At 38.7% G+C, this 18,270-nt stretch overlaps 1 protein-coding gene across 1 annotated transcript; it reads left to right on the top strand.

Annotated features, from left to right (window-relative positions):
* The first annotated feature begins 7,507 nt into the window (after window positions 1-7,507).
* LOC148040451 (karrikin insensitive 2 receptor CA-like) lies at window positions 7,508-9,963 on the top strand. The gene is made up of 3 exons (XM_087699500.1): window positions 7,508-7,954; window positions 8,216-8,653; window positions 8,791-9,963. The coding sequence occupies exons 2-3, from the start codon at window positions 8,289-8,291 to the stop codon at window positions 9,227-9,229; spliced, it is 804 nt and encodes a 267-aa protein (XP_087555626.1). The 5' UTR covers window positions 7,508-7,954; window positions 8,216-8,288; the 3' UTR covers window positions 9,230-9,963.
* The last annotated feature ends 8,307 nt before the right edge of the window (window positions 9,964-18,270 follow it).

Here is an 18,270-nt window from a genome sequence, read left to right as displayed (position 1 = left end):
TTGGCTTCTACATGTGATCCCCTAGGCTTACTAGTGAACCCTCACATGTGATTCCCTAGGGATGTAAGGGTAAGGGATTGTAGGTATACCATGAGGATGTCTACAAATGCACCTATATAGGGAGTAGTCGTTACTAAAGCTCTACTTGGGTTCTGATTCTACATGTGATTCCCTAGGCTTACTAGTGAACCCTCACATGTGGAACATCATGAGGGTGTAGTCCTAAGATGTGCCTTAATGTTGTATTTTTCAATATCACGAATACAAAAATTCCTTATTGATATATCTTATGTGCCTTTCTATTGTGCTATTTATGTGCCTCATGATAGGTTATGAGTTGAAGTCCTATGAAGGTTATGACTTGAAGTCTCGTGAAGGTCTGTAATAGGGCTTTATAGGTATACCATGAGGATACCTACAAGCACACCTATATAGAGAGTAGTAGTCACTCAAGCTTTGCTTGGGTTGTGCTTCTATATGTGATTCCCTAGGTTCAATGGTGAACTATCACATAAGCAGCATCACGAGAGTGCAGTCTTGAGATGTGCCTCAATGTTGTATCTTTTGATATCATGAATACAAATATTATTTACTTATATATCTTGTGTACCTTTCTGCTGCAAAATTTCCATGTCTCATTCTTAGAAGTATAGCATGAGAACCCTATGTAAGCAAGGGTGCATAAGGAAAGATGAGGTATGAATGGACTAGAGTACAAGGGAAATGCTAACCCTAGCTCATCTAGAGGCTATATAAATAGCGCTATCGATCACTCTCAGTAGAGATGAGAGGGTACCCTAGTTGTACTTTGAGCAACTAAGTAAGCAATATCTTATTCTTGTACTTTGTGAACCTTCTTCTCCCTCTTGTGCAAACTTTTCCATGCTACAACTTTAATATTCCAACATGCCATCAAAGCCATCTTTGATCCATCGAGCTTCCCTAACTTCATCTCAACCTAACTGCACATGAGAGTTCTATTTTTCATCTCATCCTCTCAATCTCCATAGTGAGTTCTAGACTTGCAGACCTTGGAGGAGTTGGTGTAGCTAAAGGAGGGCATTTCAGCTCATGGTCTCATCTAGAGATTTCTTCTCTACCTCAAGGTGCAGCATCCCATCACCTCAAACCTCCACATTGGCCATGTAGGAATCTAGAATTGTGAGATTTGTAGATCTGGGAAAATATAGAATAGGATGATACTTTGTGATTACTCATAGCTAGATAAGGTGCAATACTAGCAGCTATCATGGGGTTAATATAGTCTCCCAAGAGAGCTATCCCTACCTAAGAGGGCTTCACAAAATTCCTTCCCTGCTAGCCAAAGTGGTCAAAACCCTAATTGTCATTCTTGATGGCATCCATAGCCAGAAAGGTTCAAGGTTTCTCATTTCAACTTTAATAATCATGGAAGTCAATAACAATGCTTTTAATCACCGATTAACCTTATCTAGAGTTCATTGTAGATTTGGAAGCTCCATCTTAAGGCTAAACTATGAGACGAGTGTCATTGCTTGTTGATATTAATTGGAAATATGAATTAAGTCTGAGATATGAATGCCATTTAGCATTTTAGCACGGTGATTAGGTGCTTATCTCATTAAATGACTATATAAGGCTATGTGTAAAGTTTTAAGCACATAGAGCATATCGTTACTTCTCTCCAGATGTTATATTGCTGATTTTTTAATCAAATTTTAAATCACTTTCATCCTATTACTTATTTGATTTCAACATTATTTCATTTTCTTCCACTCTTATTGCCCGCTTTGTAAAGGATTAGACATTGCCATTGCCCTACGCAATCAGTAAGACCTTCCTATCATGATGGCATGTGTTGATGTAAAACATCAAACCTGCAAGTTTGATGGGATAGATTTCCATCCATGGCAAGTATTGATGAAATATAAAATGATGGAGAGGGATTAGTAGACCTTCATCAAAGGGAACAAGGCCATTGACCCATCCATCCCTATAGATGTATAAGATGATGAAAGAGCCCAAACTATAATAATGTTGCACCCGGATGAATCCTTAATCCACCACATTGATCAACTTGCAACTGCAAAGGAGAAGTGGGATGAGCTCGAGAAATGGTATGGGGCAAGACGAAAGAACTCCAAAATTTTCCTTAAAATAGAGTTCTTCAACTTGGAATATAAGCAAGGAGAAGACTTGGGAAAGTTTATTTCCCACATGAAGGGGCTAATGGCCCAACTAGCTTCAAGCCAAGCTCTAATGTGCTGAAGAAGATACCATTGCAATACATTTCAAGGATGTAAGGAAAGTTTTCCCTACTCTTGTAACAACTTTAACAAATGTCCCAAATACTACACTTGAAAGTGTCATTTAGTCTTGTATGGATGGGGAGAAAATAAATTAAAAGGAAGACAGCACTGGTTCAGCATCTACCTCAACAACCTGGTTCAGCATCTACCTCAACAACTTGTGTGATCAACAATTAGTTCGTACCATTTCCCACTAAATATTTCTTTTGGGAAAGATTGGAAGCAACTTCTAGAAAAAATATCCTAATATGATGAATTGCAACAAATGTAAGTAAATAGGACATATCACCAATAAATATCCTAACTCCATAGAAGCACCAAAAGAATTGAAGGCCAATTATGTCTCCAAAGCACTTGATGACTACCTTTTTAAGTATCCTTTATATCATCTTTCCATGAAGGTCCTTGTAGCCTACTTTATAATAAAAGCATCCCATTGATTGATTAAGGGGGGGAACATTTACATGCTATGTAATCCAATACCACCTTGGCATTGAGGGAGGTGTTATAAGTATAGCATGAGAACCCTATGTGAGCAAGGGTGCATGAGGGAAGGTAAGGTGTGAATGGATGAGAGGACATGGGAAATCCTAACCCTAGCTCATCTAGAGGCTATATAAATAGCCCTAAGGGTCATTCTCATTAGAGATGAGAGAGTACCCCCAGTTGTACTTTGAGAAACTTACTAAGGAAGATCTTGTTCTTGTACCTTATAAGCTCTCTTCTCCCTCTTGTGCAGACCTTTCCATGCTACAACTCTAATATTCCAATACTCATGTGATAGGGTATGATTTGAAGTTCCGTGAAGGTTTGTAACACTTGGTATTAGAGCAACTTTAGCATGCAGCATACTAGCTCGAGAGGGGAGTAGGCTCACGAAAGCATAGAAGATCCTACCATGATATGACATGCAACATGATGCGATGACCCCAACATGACACAATATGATGTTACATGACACAACATGACACCCCATGTCATGACGCCCCTTAGGCATGATACCTATTGAAAACTGAAAGAGAACCTAATGTGCCAATAAAGTTGAGAGGGAGCCACGACATAATAGGGATGCACTGCATTTCATCCAAATGATGAAATGGAGAGACTTGAAGCTATGGAAGGTCAAATTCTTTGAGGAGGAGGACAAGCTATATCAATATCTCAAGACCACATATAAGAAGGAGCTACAACTCAAACTGATCAAGCAAACATGAAAAACAATCAAAGTGTTGGAGAATACACAAGTTTCGCCCACCGTTAACTAGTATGTGGGCCTCGAGATCCCATCTCGAGTCACGTTGATCCCTTGTGTAGGATCCGGAGACAAGGGATTTATAGCCAGAGCCTCCCTTGGCACCCAAGCATCCTCCTGCTCCAAGTAGCACCCACGGAGAGACCTCTCGCAGCAGGTTCGGTCCACGTACCCGGAGCGGCTAAACAACCCCCTTGGATAGGGTCAAGAAGACAGTCAGAGGTAACTGATATTGCCTCTCCCTCTAGGCTCTCAACCTGAAGCATTAGATGTCTTTCCTGAATTAGTTCATTGAGCAAAGGAGTACAAACAATGCACTAAGTGTACAATCACGAACATTCTAGTGGTCGTTTGTACGGCCAACTGCTAAGATGTGATTCCTTCTTCCCAAATGCTTCCAGCATTCGATCCTAGATCAATCGCATCTTGGCAAGATCCCAAGGGTTCCGTAAGCTGAGTTGCTTGTTTACCCTCTTTCCTTGGGTTAGGGTTTATACCCGGTTGACCCAAATTGTCAATACCTTAGGTTTCCTTATATTAAGGTCAATAAATCCTGGGCAACCTCGTCGCCCTAACTTGGTTGATCAACTTCTTTCTTGGCAAATTCGTAACTCCCCTAGCTTGCCAGACAAGTCCAAGGAAGAGTGATGTAGCAGGATGACAACTCAATTCGTAGAAAATTTAACTTGCAATTAGAACTTGCCAAACTTGGTCTAAGGTGTAGGGGTTCTATTTAGTGATTTAGACACAAGCGCATATGTCGTTGCAGCTTGTTGCACGAGATAGGTATCAATACCTAACTTGTGGGGATTACATCTTTCTTCGTATTCTATTTCTTTATCAAGAATACCTTTGATCAAGATAAGGGCTTGGGAGTCCTCTTGACCCAATCCAAAGCCCTAATTCCCTACTAGGCCTATAAATGTTTTGGCCCTAGGGTTCCTAAATTCCTTGCAGGAGTCTAGCATATGGTCAACTGATCCTTAGGGTGAGAACCCTAAATTGTTTCTGCACCGGTGTTTAGATAGTCTTAACATTTCGAGAATATGGGTAAGACCTTTGAGATCAGAAATATTAGATCAGCATCCCAAGTGCGATACTAGGCAGAATTTTTAATGTAACTTAACCCTACCTAGCACGTTGAGGTGATCGTCATATGCAATCTAATTGTACCTTTATGATTTTCATGTAGGCTATTTATTGTACATGAATTACTTAATTGATCTAACCAACCCATGACTAAAGATGAACTTCCCCTTAAAGATGCAAATACTTTCCCTATAAGATGTAGATAAGTGCAAGATGTACGAGATGTATCATTCCATGTGAATATGCAGATTCAAGACCATAGACCTCTTTCCTTTATGCGACTATAGGATCTTACAGAGATCTTTCTTTTCCTTGCCCTATACTATAATGATTGAAAATCATAGCTAACTTTTATAAACCCTATGTTGATACATAGAATTCAAAGTTTTAACATTTTAATGAAGATTCATCCTTTCCCAAATACAAACTTCGATTTAAAAAAACTCCATGCATGAACAAATGCTATGAGTCCATCATTGATTTAATTCTTCCTTTATCACTTAGCCCAACCTAGAATGTAATCATCACTACATGTGATTTGCAAAGTACATAAATCCTTCCCATGCATTGCAACTATTCAAACATCATTTAATGGCCGTCTATGATTATCTTATACACGAGTCACAACAAGGAATTTACTACGTAAGTGCATTATGTGTTTTTGCCCTATCCTTTGCGTGATGCAACAAGGATGCCTTTGAACAAATCCATCTTTTAACTTAGGCAATATACGTCCAAAAATGAAGCAAGTTAAGCCTTGGAGAACTCTCTAATTCATTCTTAAGGTGAAAATCGTTGGACTATGGAACCCCATTGGAAAAATTCAATGCTAGGAAACATTGAGATATTGGGATTCATGCCACAAGTAGTGCAAGTTGTTGTCATCCTGATCCCAAGAACCTTAATGATACCTCTACTTTCGCAATTCCAAATTTAGATTAAGTGTGACGACTTAGTCCATACCCCCAAAGCGCTTCAACTCCACATGAAGCTAAGAAGAGCTAAGGAGGTGAACCAACAAATTTATCTAAGTTCAAGGCAAGTATAAAGGATTTAGCAAAAAGTCCAAAGAAGACAACCCAAGTACTTGACTTGGTGATGAGGGCAAAGTGTCTTGGCAAGCGAGCTGAGGGACCCAAGTCCCCAAAGTCTAAGGCAATAATGTGAAAAAAGGGAGGAAGTGCATAAGGAGTAACACAATGGATTGCCTCCCTTAAGGCATGGCACAATATGGCGACAACCGAGTCACCACGCCTTGACCCCAAACGGTACGACAACTTGGGATTGCATCTGCAACTCTTGGCATGAAAAGCCATAATAGCCAAGCCAAATAAATTTCAGACTATGAAGCCTCCACTCCTCAAATGTAATTGAGTCAAGGGTGGAATAGAATGAAAAAGAATAAAATAAATGAGTCCAAATGGGTAGACCCTGGTCAAATTAATAGAAAAAGCTATGTTGAGACCCCCAAGTCGTAGTGCGGCATATAGTGACCAGGTTGATAGAAAAGATTGTGTTAAGATCCCGCTAATGAGTCAAGTCCTAGACTGATAGATATTGACCAACTTGATAGAATGAGTTGTGTTAAGACCACAAAATGAGTCAAGAAAACCACTATTAGATTATTGAGGATAGTAATCCATTGAGTGGGGATGAGTGTAAGGGTAAGGGCTTTGTAGGTATACCATGAGGATGCCTACAGACGCACCTATATAGGGAGTAGTATATAGAGAGTAGTAGTCACTCAAGCTTTGCTTAGGTTATGCTTCTACATGTGATTCCCTAGGTTCAGTTGTGGTAAACCCTCACATGTGTGGTGTCACGAGGTCTTGACGTGTGCCTCAATGTTGTATTGTTCGATATCATGAATACACAGATTCCTTATTAATATATCTTGTGTGCCTCTCCCCCATGCCATTTTTGTCACACAATAGGTTATGACTTGAAGTTCCATGAAGGTTCGTGACGTTGTCGGAGCGTTTGGGGTCAAAAGTCTACTGCGGGGTAAGAGACAACAGGGTGAAGGGAGATTCAAGGAGAGGAGTAGAAGAAAGAGAAGGGATTGAAAGAAATAGAAGATGTAGAAGAATACTCACAAAGGTGAAGCCTATCAATTTATTTCTGCATTATGAGAAGATAAATCTCTTGTAGACAAAAATATGCATAAAACAATACCTTCCTCTATGCTACTCAAACCACCAATTTGATGCTTCCATTGGCTCCAAAAGGGGGCAAAAATAGCAGCAGAAGCACAATTGGCTAGAATACTCCCAGATCACTCCTTCTCCTCCTAGTTTTCGGAGTGCTGTTAACTGTTTGAAAATTGCAATCGCACGTCGCGCGATTTCGCCAATCCTTCTTTTTACATACAATCCTCCCAAAATGGCTAAAAGCTACCTGCTTTCTTTTACATGCCATCCTATTCTAGAAGTTGTTTACAGTTTTTGGATTTTTACAAGATATAATATTTAAAATATCAAAAATTGACTAAACTTGTCCAAAAATCTAATATTTTTTAACCATCCACATTACGGACACTGATATTAATGACTAATTATATGGCATTGGTTCTCTAGATCAATAAGAAAGCCAAATGACAATGCACTCTAGAGTTTTTCACACTGTGCGTGCGTAGCAACACAACAACATGGGGGAAGAGGGATTTGTGTGTAGGGATTCACAACCCTCACTAATGCTGGGTGTAGTGGGTGCAACTAATTAGATCTTAGTAGAGCTTTTGCTAAGCAACCAATCTGATTTCTTTAATTTCTTAAATTATTATGTTAAGGAAAATTCCACAAACCCCTCCATAATGAAACGCCATAGGCTCCCGAAAAAGAGGTCTCGTCTACTCTAAAGCCTAAAAGCTTATACGATATAGCCTAGTTAGAAAAGCTAGGCAAATCAAAGGATACGTGCTCCCCTTACAACTGATAGGCCGATCTCTCTTTGACAGATTCCCTATTTCTCTCACCTACACTCGACAGACACATCGCGGCTCCATTCGAAAGGTTGAGGCCATAATTCTCGCTCTGAGAGACTCTCTCGCTCCCTCTGTCTAGGTGTGCTTGTGTGTGCGGAACAAGAAATCATCGTCATTCGCCTGCTCTTAGCTGTTGTCATGCTCATAATGCCTGACATTGATTGGGCGCTCTCGGATTTTATCGTGTAATTCACAATGTTTTGCGGTCGATTGACGGAGTATTCATCGTCAAAATTTTTTGGGGTTTGCCTCCATTGATTTTGGGGGACTCGAGCCTCTGGATTAGAAATAATGCAGACCTTTCAACCCCGAGTTTGAGCAGTGGCTATGGCCGATGCACTGGTAACGTGATCCGCCAAAGAGCCTCTCTCTCTCTCTCTGTGTATTGCATGTGCTACTAAAAATTGAAGATGTTCTGTAGTTTCTGCTATCATGTAAATTTAGCTGTCAAAAGGACGTTTTCACTTGTTTGCCTACCTAATCCCTATCACTGTCAGTGCTTCGCTTGTACCATGATCGACCACGAACAGCGACTGGGGAGCTGTCTGTGGAAGTTTAATATTGGTGTACCAAGTCCATCTGACATACTTTCTTGTTTTCCAGCTGAGCTGGAGGTGCAGCCTGTAGTCTCTGTGCCGCCAGGTGGGTCGCCGGGGTCTTCACAGAGGAAGCTGCCATGTCCCTCTTGGAAGTGCACAACGTGAGAATTATTGGGTCTGGGGAGGAGGTTGTGGTGTTGGGTCATGGTTTCGGTACGGATCAGTCAGTGTGGAAGCAGGTCATTCCTCACCTGGTTGATGACTACCGTTTGCTCCTCTTTGACAACCTGGGAGCAGGCACCACCAATCCTGACCACTTCAGTTTTGAGCGCTATGCGACTCTCCATGGCTATGCATATGATTTGCTCGCCATATTGGAGGAGCTTCAAGTCCCCTCATGTATCTACATCGGCCATTCGGTCATGGGAATGGTTGGCTGCTTAGCTGCTATCGAACGCCCGGATTTATTCTTGAAGCTAATATTGCTTTCTGCTTCACCCAGGCATGTTATCATCATCTTTATTTGCCCTAATTTTGTGATAATTCAGGTTCTTGTTTTGCATATGACATTATCCATTGGATATCTCTTCAAACTCGGACATGGGAATACTGATACTTTCCCTGGTACTCCTCTTGCAGGTACCTCAATGATGTAAATTACTTCGGTGGATTTGAGCAGGAGGATCTTGATCAATTGTTTGAAGCAATGCAATCCAATTTCAAGGCTTGGGTCTCAGGTTTTGCCCCTCTTGCAGTGGGGGATGACATGGACTCATTTGCAGTACAGGAATTCAGCAGGACTTTGTTTTGTGTAAGGCCTGACATTGCCTTTGGGGTCGCAAAAACCATCTTTGAGAGCGATCTTAGAGGGATTTTGCCATATATATCAGTGCCATGTCATATCCTTCAGAGCAGTAAGGATTTGGCGGTGCCAGTGGTTGTGTCTGATTACTTGCATCAAAACCTTGGATCCAAGAGCATAGTTGAGGTACTTACAACAGAGGGACACCTGCCCCAGCTCAGCTCTCCAGATGTTGTGATTCCAGCATTAAGGCGGCATTTGTTGCTTAATATTTGATCAAGCTGTGCCAGTGTGAGTTTGTATTGGGTATTTGATTCAATGAAAAGTTCTGCTCACATTAGGGGTGACAAATCTGCCCGAGTTTGGATGTTTCTGCTTGTCTGGTTTGGGTTTAGTCTCTTGCAATAGCTGGTAAAGCACTGGAGGTGTAAGTTATAAAACCATTGAACTGGGCTGCTTGTGCTTATATTGATGTTTGCAATCTTTGAGGTTGCTTCACAGATACTGTAGCAGCATTCTTCCCTAGTTTACGGATTGTTGCTCAAAAGACTTGTTAGTATAGAAGCACATTCAGCTGAGAGTCAAGTCTCTAATGCTCACCTACTTTCAGGACCATTGTGGCAATGTCTGCTCACTGTAAGGCTTTGTTCCGGATCTGTCGGCTGTAGGTTTGCCTAGAAATATTTACTGTAGCAGCATGTAGAGCTTTATATAGGCATTCAATGTCTAGATTCCAATGAAAACTCAGAACTCACTGAGATTTGGGAAACGCCAGGTGCAATGCGCGTTGCCAGTTGTTCAGCAGCTAGATTGTGCTATTTACCACTGGCATACTTTTCTTTCTGCAGTTGAGGGTTGCATATCCTTCATTACTGGTTATGATAACCTGCACCAAATGCCCATTTTCTGGGTGCATGCATGGGGAATCAGAGCCATATTTTTGTGCTTCTAAAGTCTTATCATCCGGCGTACTGTATCTATGTTAAATACTATCTGCGTTTCCCTGTGTCCTACATGCTGGTCAAGTCAGTTGATTTGCACAATGATACCAGTGGAAATTCTGAATAGAAGAGTTCCAGTTCAGAAGGTGTATGCTACTGGTAAAATCAATAATTTCAACAGGTTTTGGATGTTTCTGTGGTTTTTCAAAGATTCTGGCATTGGAATGCCCTCCATGCCATTCACCTAAGGTGCCAATGAATAAAATCTTTCCACTAGATTTTTCTGCAACACCCTATTTTCTCTTTCAATTTTGAGCTAGCTCCTTTGATTGTTTTCTTACCCACTTTATTGGGGCCACTATGAATTTTCATTTTGTCTTTCTATTTTGTTCCACTAGGTCCCTCTTTCTCCTTGATTTTTTGAATGAATAAATAATCCATGTAAATGCACAACTATTGGAGCCCGAGCATATCTTATGATGTTTTGTGACTTCGATAGGCAGATTCTAAGGTACACCCTAGGAGGGAATTTTCAAAAGGAGATATTTCCTCTCATTATAGGATAAATGTGTGCATTGCATTATGATTATGAGGTTAACACCCTAGGAGAGAATTCACAAAAGAAGATATTCCCTCGCATGATGGGATAAATCCATGCATTGAACGATAGTTCTTTGATAATTAGACTAAAATTTGCATTGATAATGATAGCATAAATATCGAACAAGGAAAGAAACATTAGCTAAAGTTCTATGAGAGAAGGATGTTTAGAATTCCTTCTTTATTTTACATAAAATAGGAGATTAGGTTGCACTTATTCCAGATCTCGTTAAATAGGATGTTAGGTTAAACTTAGTTTGGATTTCCTCAAAGAAAGTTGGATCCAAAAAGGCACTAGGTTTATAGCGTTAACTTTGAAAGGATGTTGGATTGTCTTGAAGATAAGAATAATGAGTTAAGTACTACCTAAATTTTCCTATCTAAAGAAGAAGGATGGCTAGTTTAGATCATGCTAAATAACTTTGGAAATTGCTTATAAAGTCCATTTCATTAAGGCTTGGTCATAGAAGACTTAATTGAGGAAAGTAAGTACATTCTAACCAAGAGGATATCATTTCCATACTAATAAGGTGTAGACCTTATGACGAAACTTAAGATAAAGGACAAATGAGGTAGACTAATCCAATAATAATTTAGGAGATTGTATATGAGTGAAGGATTCCTTTCAAAGTTCCTTGTGGAAAGAAACTCTTCCTTGCCTTATCAAGTCATGAAGCTAAACTTCCAAGTCCATAAAGGGAGAATATAGTTCAAGGGAACCATAAAGGTCCTTGAGTCCAAGTAGTTGTCTTAAAAGAATTAAAGATCCCCAAGGAGGTGAAATCAAACCCAATCTAAGATGTAATTTTTTTTTGAACAATTGAATTCTCTTCAAGGGGTTAGGTTAATGCCTTTCCTAAGTTAATGAAAACTTAACAAGTTAAGTGGAACCTCAAGCTGGAAGAATGACACCTAGAATGGATTCTAATGCATAGTTTGTGTTTCAAAGATTGCTCGGTGCATTAGGAAAGATTGCTTGTTTTATTATGTATTTCAATTAAAGTGTGTACCAACACACATTAAGCTTTGAATGTGTCACATGGCCTCTTTTGAAATGCATGCAAGGCATTTATGGTCCAAAATCAAGGGCTTGTTTTTGCCAATCATTTGTTGCATTGACTTCTTATAGCTAATCATAATGAGCAAAAAACTTCTTCAAGCTTATGTATACTTACTATTTACATTTGAAATCCAATATCATTGTATGCATGTGAACCATCATTTGAAAATTGTGCTATAGTGTGGGATGTAGATTCAAACTCATTCCATGAGGGCCCCTCTTGCAAGAAAAACCCAAAATTTAGTATCGAAGGAATCATACATACTTTTAAATGCAAATACAATAGCTTCAATTATAATGCAAATATTTACATCTTAACATGGAAAGAGCTAGGATAAACCACATCCCCTATAGCTTTTTGGCAAGTAGCTCTTGTAGGAGATCTTATAAACATGTGCATACTTGCATAATGCCTTAAAGAGAGCATGAATCTCAAAGGCACACAATCCAAATAGAGTATCAATGGATAAGATAAGATTATTCTATATAGCAACCGTGTTCCTATTTGACCATAGGTGCTTGTAGATGACAACCCTAGCAATATTCCATAGCTTAAGATTCTCTTCATCTAGATTAGCTTTGTGCCTAAAAAATTAGCTCTCATCTTGATCATTGCATTGAGACTAGAGAGCTTAAACAAGCCTTTGATTTTTACCCATAAAGGTCTAGCATCTTTGCATTGCCAAAGCAAATTGACTCCTTTTAGCGACATATAGGGCAATGGTTGGACACTTTCCTAAACTTGGCAAACTTGTCTCTAGGTTAGAGGCACCTTAAAGTAATTTTCCACGACTACAAGTTAAGTTGTTGGTTGGGAGTAGCACTCCAAGTTTTCGGTAACTTGAGACTCAATTTGTGGGTTTAGGTAAGAGGGAACACATCTTTTCACTTCCTCTTAAGTCTAAGGAATAGAATCTTAGATCATTTATCAAATCTCAACCTCTTCTTCATCTTACAAGTTGGTTTGCCTTTGTGGTTGATCAAGCATTTCCAGAAATCATTCAGACCCACACAAAGTGATAGTGGGGGCCACTCATCTCTTATCTTGTGAAGTGTCTCTTTCATCCAATCCATCCCCTTTTAATTGAAATCATTCAGACCCACACAAAGTGATAGTGGGGGCCACTCATCTCTTATCTTGTGAAGTGTCTCTTTCATCCAATCCATCCCCTTTTAATTGAATTTGGTCTCTATCTCCCCTAGCTATAATGATTGCTTCTCTTCATCATCTTAAATATCTACTCACCTTGCCAACCCCTTGTCATATATGGCCTTAGAGATTAGGTTTCTTGAGCCATTAGGACAAATTAGTATTTGAAGGCACCTGGGTATACCCTTATAACTTAAAGTAGGGGTGGTGTCCCCTTTGTGGCTAGGCTCAAATCTCCATTCTAGACCTACAATTATAGACCTATGATTATAGTTCTCCATTACTCATAGATGCCTCTCAAGGGGAAGGGTTGGCCTATAGCTTACAACAACTTTTCTTCCCAAGATAGGTCAATCCACACGCTTGGATGGGGGATGGCCAAACTAAATGGTGTTTGCTAATGATTGCCCATGGTTGACAAGAATCTAGATACTAGCCAAGTTTAAAGATCAACCTTTTACCTTTTAAGCTAGTGGCTCTAGTCCTAGTCCCCCATCTCTTCTAGTCATTGAACTTAGTGGATCTAGTCCTAGTCCTCCATCTCTTCTAGCCATAGTGATCATGTCTTATGAAATAGTAGCCACTTTGCTCTACCTCCAAAGCTCCAAAAGAAGGCCTTCAATAATTTCTCAACCTTAGCCCATCGGGGCATGATAATAGTAACAAATGTAATCATTCTTGACAAGATTTTGTCATTGATTGCTAATTTCCCCAAAAACAAAAAGAAAGATGGCTGAGTTTCCCAATTTTTCCTTCAAGTTTTTTGAGAATCCATTGAAGCTTCTATTGCTATGATACCCCCAAACCTATTGGGCAATGAAGGCACTAGAAAATCATCCCCATCTTTAGTAGTATCCAAGTTAAAAAACTCAAGCCAAAGGATCCTCATGGCCAATGTAAAGGATTCTAGTTTCAACATTACTTACTAGTGAAAGTGAGACAAAAGGATACTAGTCATAAATGTCCAAGGACTTCTCTACATTATTATTTTTAGCCACTAACATATTGGATTTATCATTGGCAAGTAATTATGCACAAATCTAACTCTTGTTCAAAATAGGGAGCCCATTAATAACATCTCTTTGGAAATTACAATCAATCATCTTCAAAAACAAGTTAGCAGTGAGACCACAAATGACAAGGGGGCCAATATACAACTCTAACTTATTGATCTTTTTAAGTTGGAAGGAAGTGGACATTATCCCATTCATACCAACGATTGTAGTGGCATTAGTAAACAAGACATTAACCATCCTATAAAATTGGAATCCAAGTCCCAACTTTTTTAAGACTACAATTATGAAATCCCATCCAATTCTATCATAAGATCTATGTAAGTCCACGTATAGAAGTATAAACTAACTATACTTTCAAGGGCATATCCATTGAGATATTAGGTTAAGAATAATGTCATGAATCTTTCTCCCATGAAGGTGGCCATATTTTCTTGGGTACAGTATGTTAGAGGAAATATAAATGTGATCCTTTGAGCTAAGGCTAATAATCTTGTAGTAGAGATTTAGAATTGTGAGGGGGGTACCACTTGATGGGTTTTCTCATAGATATTGATTTGGGAAGAAGTGTGATTCCACCAAAGTTGAAAAAACTAGGAAGTTCCCCCTTCTCATGCATGCATTGCTAAATTTGTGGATATCCTTGTTGCATACTTCCCACAAAGCAACGTAAACCTTGATAATGATCCCATTCCAGCCAAGGGATATCACCATTTTTATTCCTTTGACTACAAATCCAACTCCGCTATGAAAAATGCTTTGGTAATAAGTAGAGCAATCCACAGAAATAGCCTTCTCAATTGGGGCCAAGGAATCCTACAAAGCACTCTAGTATTCCCAACTTGACTCAGATGGCTCCTACAATTGATGATGGATGGCAAATAAATACCTTAGTGATAGAGAAGTCCTCATTTTAAGGCTTCCCCTCTTCATCCTCTATCATGGTAATAAGCTTACTTCTTTACTTTTTTGATGGTGCTTTTAAGAAAAATGGTGTAAAGTGCATCCCCATCAAGTTTTACTTCCTTTGAATTGCAATTTAATAGCTTCAATTTTGCTCCACCCTTGAGTTGCATGTAATCTTCAACATCCTACAATAGGCAAAAAAGAACATCACCATTAGGATAAGCAAAGAAATTTAAAATTGTGTAGTGCCATCCACAAGATTTTTCTTGAGTAAAGCTCTATCTCTGCCATGTTTTGTGAAATAAGTTAATTTTGAGATGTTATTCTTTAACCTCTTAATTGGATCAATAGTTTTAGCTAGAAGGTTCTGTATGCCTTGTCAACAATTTTTTGTGAACACTATTCAAGGGTCACCTAAGTGCCAATTGACCACCAAGCCTCCCCTCCCAAATTAGTAGAATAACTAAGGTCCACCACTTTGCAATCAAATTCTTGGCTACTATTGTCTAGGCCAACTTGAATCTTTCAGTGAGACTTTCCATTTCATAGACTACTGAAGCATAGACAAACTTACTTTCCCATGCATATTAAGGTAAGAAAGGTTCATTTTTCCTTACATATCCTTTGTCTATGAGTCACTTTGTACCTGTGTTATCATGTAGCATATCTACCAATTTTGAGAAATATGTCTCCTAGTGTACTTTAAGCATGTGCAAAGGCCACATTTAAATATTAAAGCAAGAAAACTCCCCAATATTTATTTATTTTCTCAAGACTTGGGCATTGATATGAAAAATTTCCTTATTATTAAATAAAATCCCCAATTAATCATTTTTGGCAATTTTGCAAGCCATTCTTAGATCACAACTTTAAGACCAATTCGGTAATGCTATCAACCCTAGAGATATGGTTGAAGAATTCCTCTTTTGATGTGAATCATTGATTTCCAAAATTTTGATAAAATGTAATTATTTTACAAATTTCCTAATAACATTGTAGGAAGTTTCCATGATTATAGTAGACTCTCACCCTTGAACATGGAAAATAAACTTTGTGGTGCATCCATTGTGTTGCATCCTTTGACTTTGCTTTCCAAACTAAAATAAATGTCAAATGTGTATTTCTTTGTGTTTAAAACATGTTGTTATTACTAATCATAAATTCTAATGTATTTAGATACAATTAAATTTTAAGAAAAAATGATAGGGTGTTATTCATGTACAATTCGCACTAATAGAAGGAAGTTGCTTCTTCCCTTAAGAGATAGTTTGAGAAGCTAATTGGTCTCATTTTTGAGTTTGAAGCATTCTAAAGCAGACATCAAGTGCTCCTATCATTTAGGGATACTGTTATCAAAGGAAGATTAAGACATCTATTGGTCCATGCCCTCTTCACTTTCTTAATCCATATTCTCCCACCATGTATGAAGCATCAAAGAGATTTTACTAAAGAAACAATGAAATTGAAACCTCAATTAATGATGGCACCCAATAATATATACCACTTATATTTGAAGAAACGTGCACGTAGAATTCTACATAACCATGTCACTCAAGTGAGCCTTGATCAACACACAATTAAGGGCACATAAACATTTACCTATGAAGAGAATGTGACCAAAACATCAATAATCATGTCATACGAAGCATGCACATATTTATGTTTGGCAAGGAAGAAGCATAACCACAAATGTGTAGAGTAATGTATGTTTAGCTGAAAAAACAGGCCTTATTTACCAAATATGATGTTGAAACATTGTGTACCTCATGAAACATTGACAGTTTCGATTCCAATATGTTGGAAGTTCATGTCATGGATTTTTGATGCAACCTAACCTCTAACATTATAAACATTGGCATCACCTTTTTCAAGTTGTCGAATCACAATACAATATGGAGGCACTTTAGCATCTTGATTCTAAAGTGTTGAAAACAATGTCATGTCACTTACTCTACTCTACATCACAATTTCCAAGTCCACATCCTATAGCAATACCAATGATTCCCAACTATCTCACATGTGGGGGGATGGTGTATGAGTGCATGCACACATGGATGCATGTGAATGAGTGTGTCTCTTTACATGCACATGTGTGTGGAGTGTGTGATTAACTTATACAAAAAAATGTGTGTAGATATATGTGTATATGTATAAGTATGCATATTGTAGATATGTATGCATGATTGTCTACTTACGAATTTATGTATCCATGTATGCTACGCATTTTAGTGTCTAAGTACTTATACATGTTATGCAAATATGTGTGTATGTATGGATGTGTCATGCAAGTATGTATGTATGGATGTGTACAAAAACTTGCATATACATATTTTACACACACACATGGACATATGGCTATGAAATCTTAGGCTCATGTCAAACTTCCTTTTTGTAGACAATTGGTTGGAGCCACATTATTGTGTCATTCTAAAACTTGTATGCTAAGCTAACTTACAAGTTACAATCTATAACTTTTTGTGATCTTTACATTACTATGCAAGAAAGCGATAAAAATTGCTATCCATTAGATCCAAAATTGCATTACTAGGAGACAAAATGGTACTACAAAAAATGCTCTAAAGCTAGCAACTCATTTGACATATCCACTCATTCACTTTTTAGATCTTTAGCCTCACATGTAAAATGTGTCCTTATAATAACATGGCCCATATTTGGAATCAACCTATTGAGAAAAGAAAGGAGAAACAATGGTTGCAATAGTGGCAATTATTGTAAAGACCCTTTTAGTACTATGTGAGCAAAAGCTACACAGACCTCTATCTCCTTACTTGTCAAGAATCCCAATGTGGGGTTGATCATGGTGTGTACAAAATGATTGATACACTATCACGGAGGATTGTAATAGACAAGGAACTCCATGACTACAAAGAGAAGGCAAACAATATGCACACTCAACAAATGTTCTCTTCTTATTATTCATTGCATACAATGGCTATACTTTTATAGAAGAGATAAGGCCTCATTTATGTAGCCTCACACTTTCCATGTGTGTCCCCATGTGACACCATACAACCCACACTTTACATGTGTGCCCTATGTGGCACACTTTACTCCACATCTCTCATCCATATTCATGCACCATACAATCTTAAGCACATAAGAGTGCTTTCACATAATACACACCCGCAAATACCGAAGCTTACATTCTCAACACCCCCTCTTAAGCGAGGTGTTTACTTTACCTTATCACCCATCCAATGTAGCATTGCATGACCGCAATTTCTACTTCTTAACACTCCCCCTCAATGCTATATTGGAGTGTTTATACGACTAGACACTTCTAGTCCACCATATGCATGTTTTATGTGCGTGTACAATGTTCGTTTGAGCACCACTTGCTCGGGTGAACCTACCCCATCCTTTTTGAACAATCCTAGATGTTCGGGAAAGGTATGACAAACCTCAAGGTGCAACAGTCATGTGCACACACCATGCACTCGCAAAATTCTTTTTGAGATCTTAATCTCGGGCAGAGAACCTCGCACAAGCCAATTCTTGTGCAACCTTGTCTCAAATAGACTCTTTTGAGACATACATGCATGTAGATACATTCATTCTGAGCCTCTAGGTGGGCTCGGGTAGAGTACCCTCATACCATGGGTGAGTACAATTGCATGCTTCTAAGC

Source organism: Lygodium microphyllum, chromosome 2 (assembly GCF_053477565.2).
Source record: "Lygodium microphyllum isolate KBCC chromosome 2, Lygodium_microphyllum_v1.1.10, whole genome shotgun sequence".
In the NCBI taxonomy this organism is placed as follows: domain Eukaryota; kingdom Viridiplantae; phylum Streptophyta; class Polypodiopsida; order Schizaeales; family Lygodiaceae; genus Lygodium; species Lygodium microphyllum.
The sequence above is the reverse complement of the archived record's forward strand: the minus strand, read 5'-3'. Positions and strand labels throughout refer to the sequence as shown.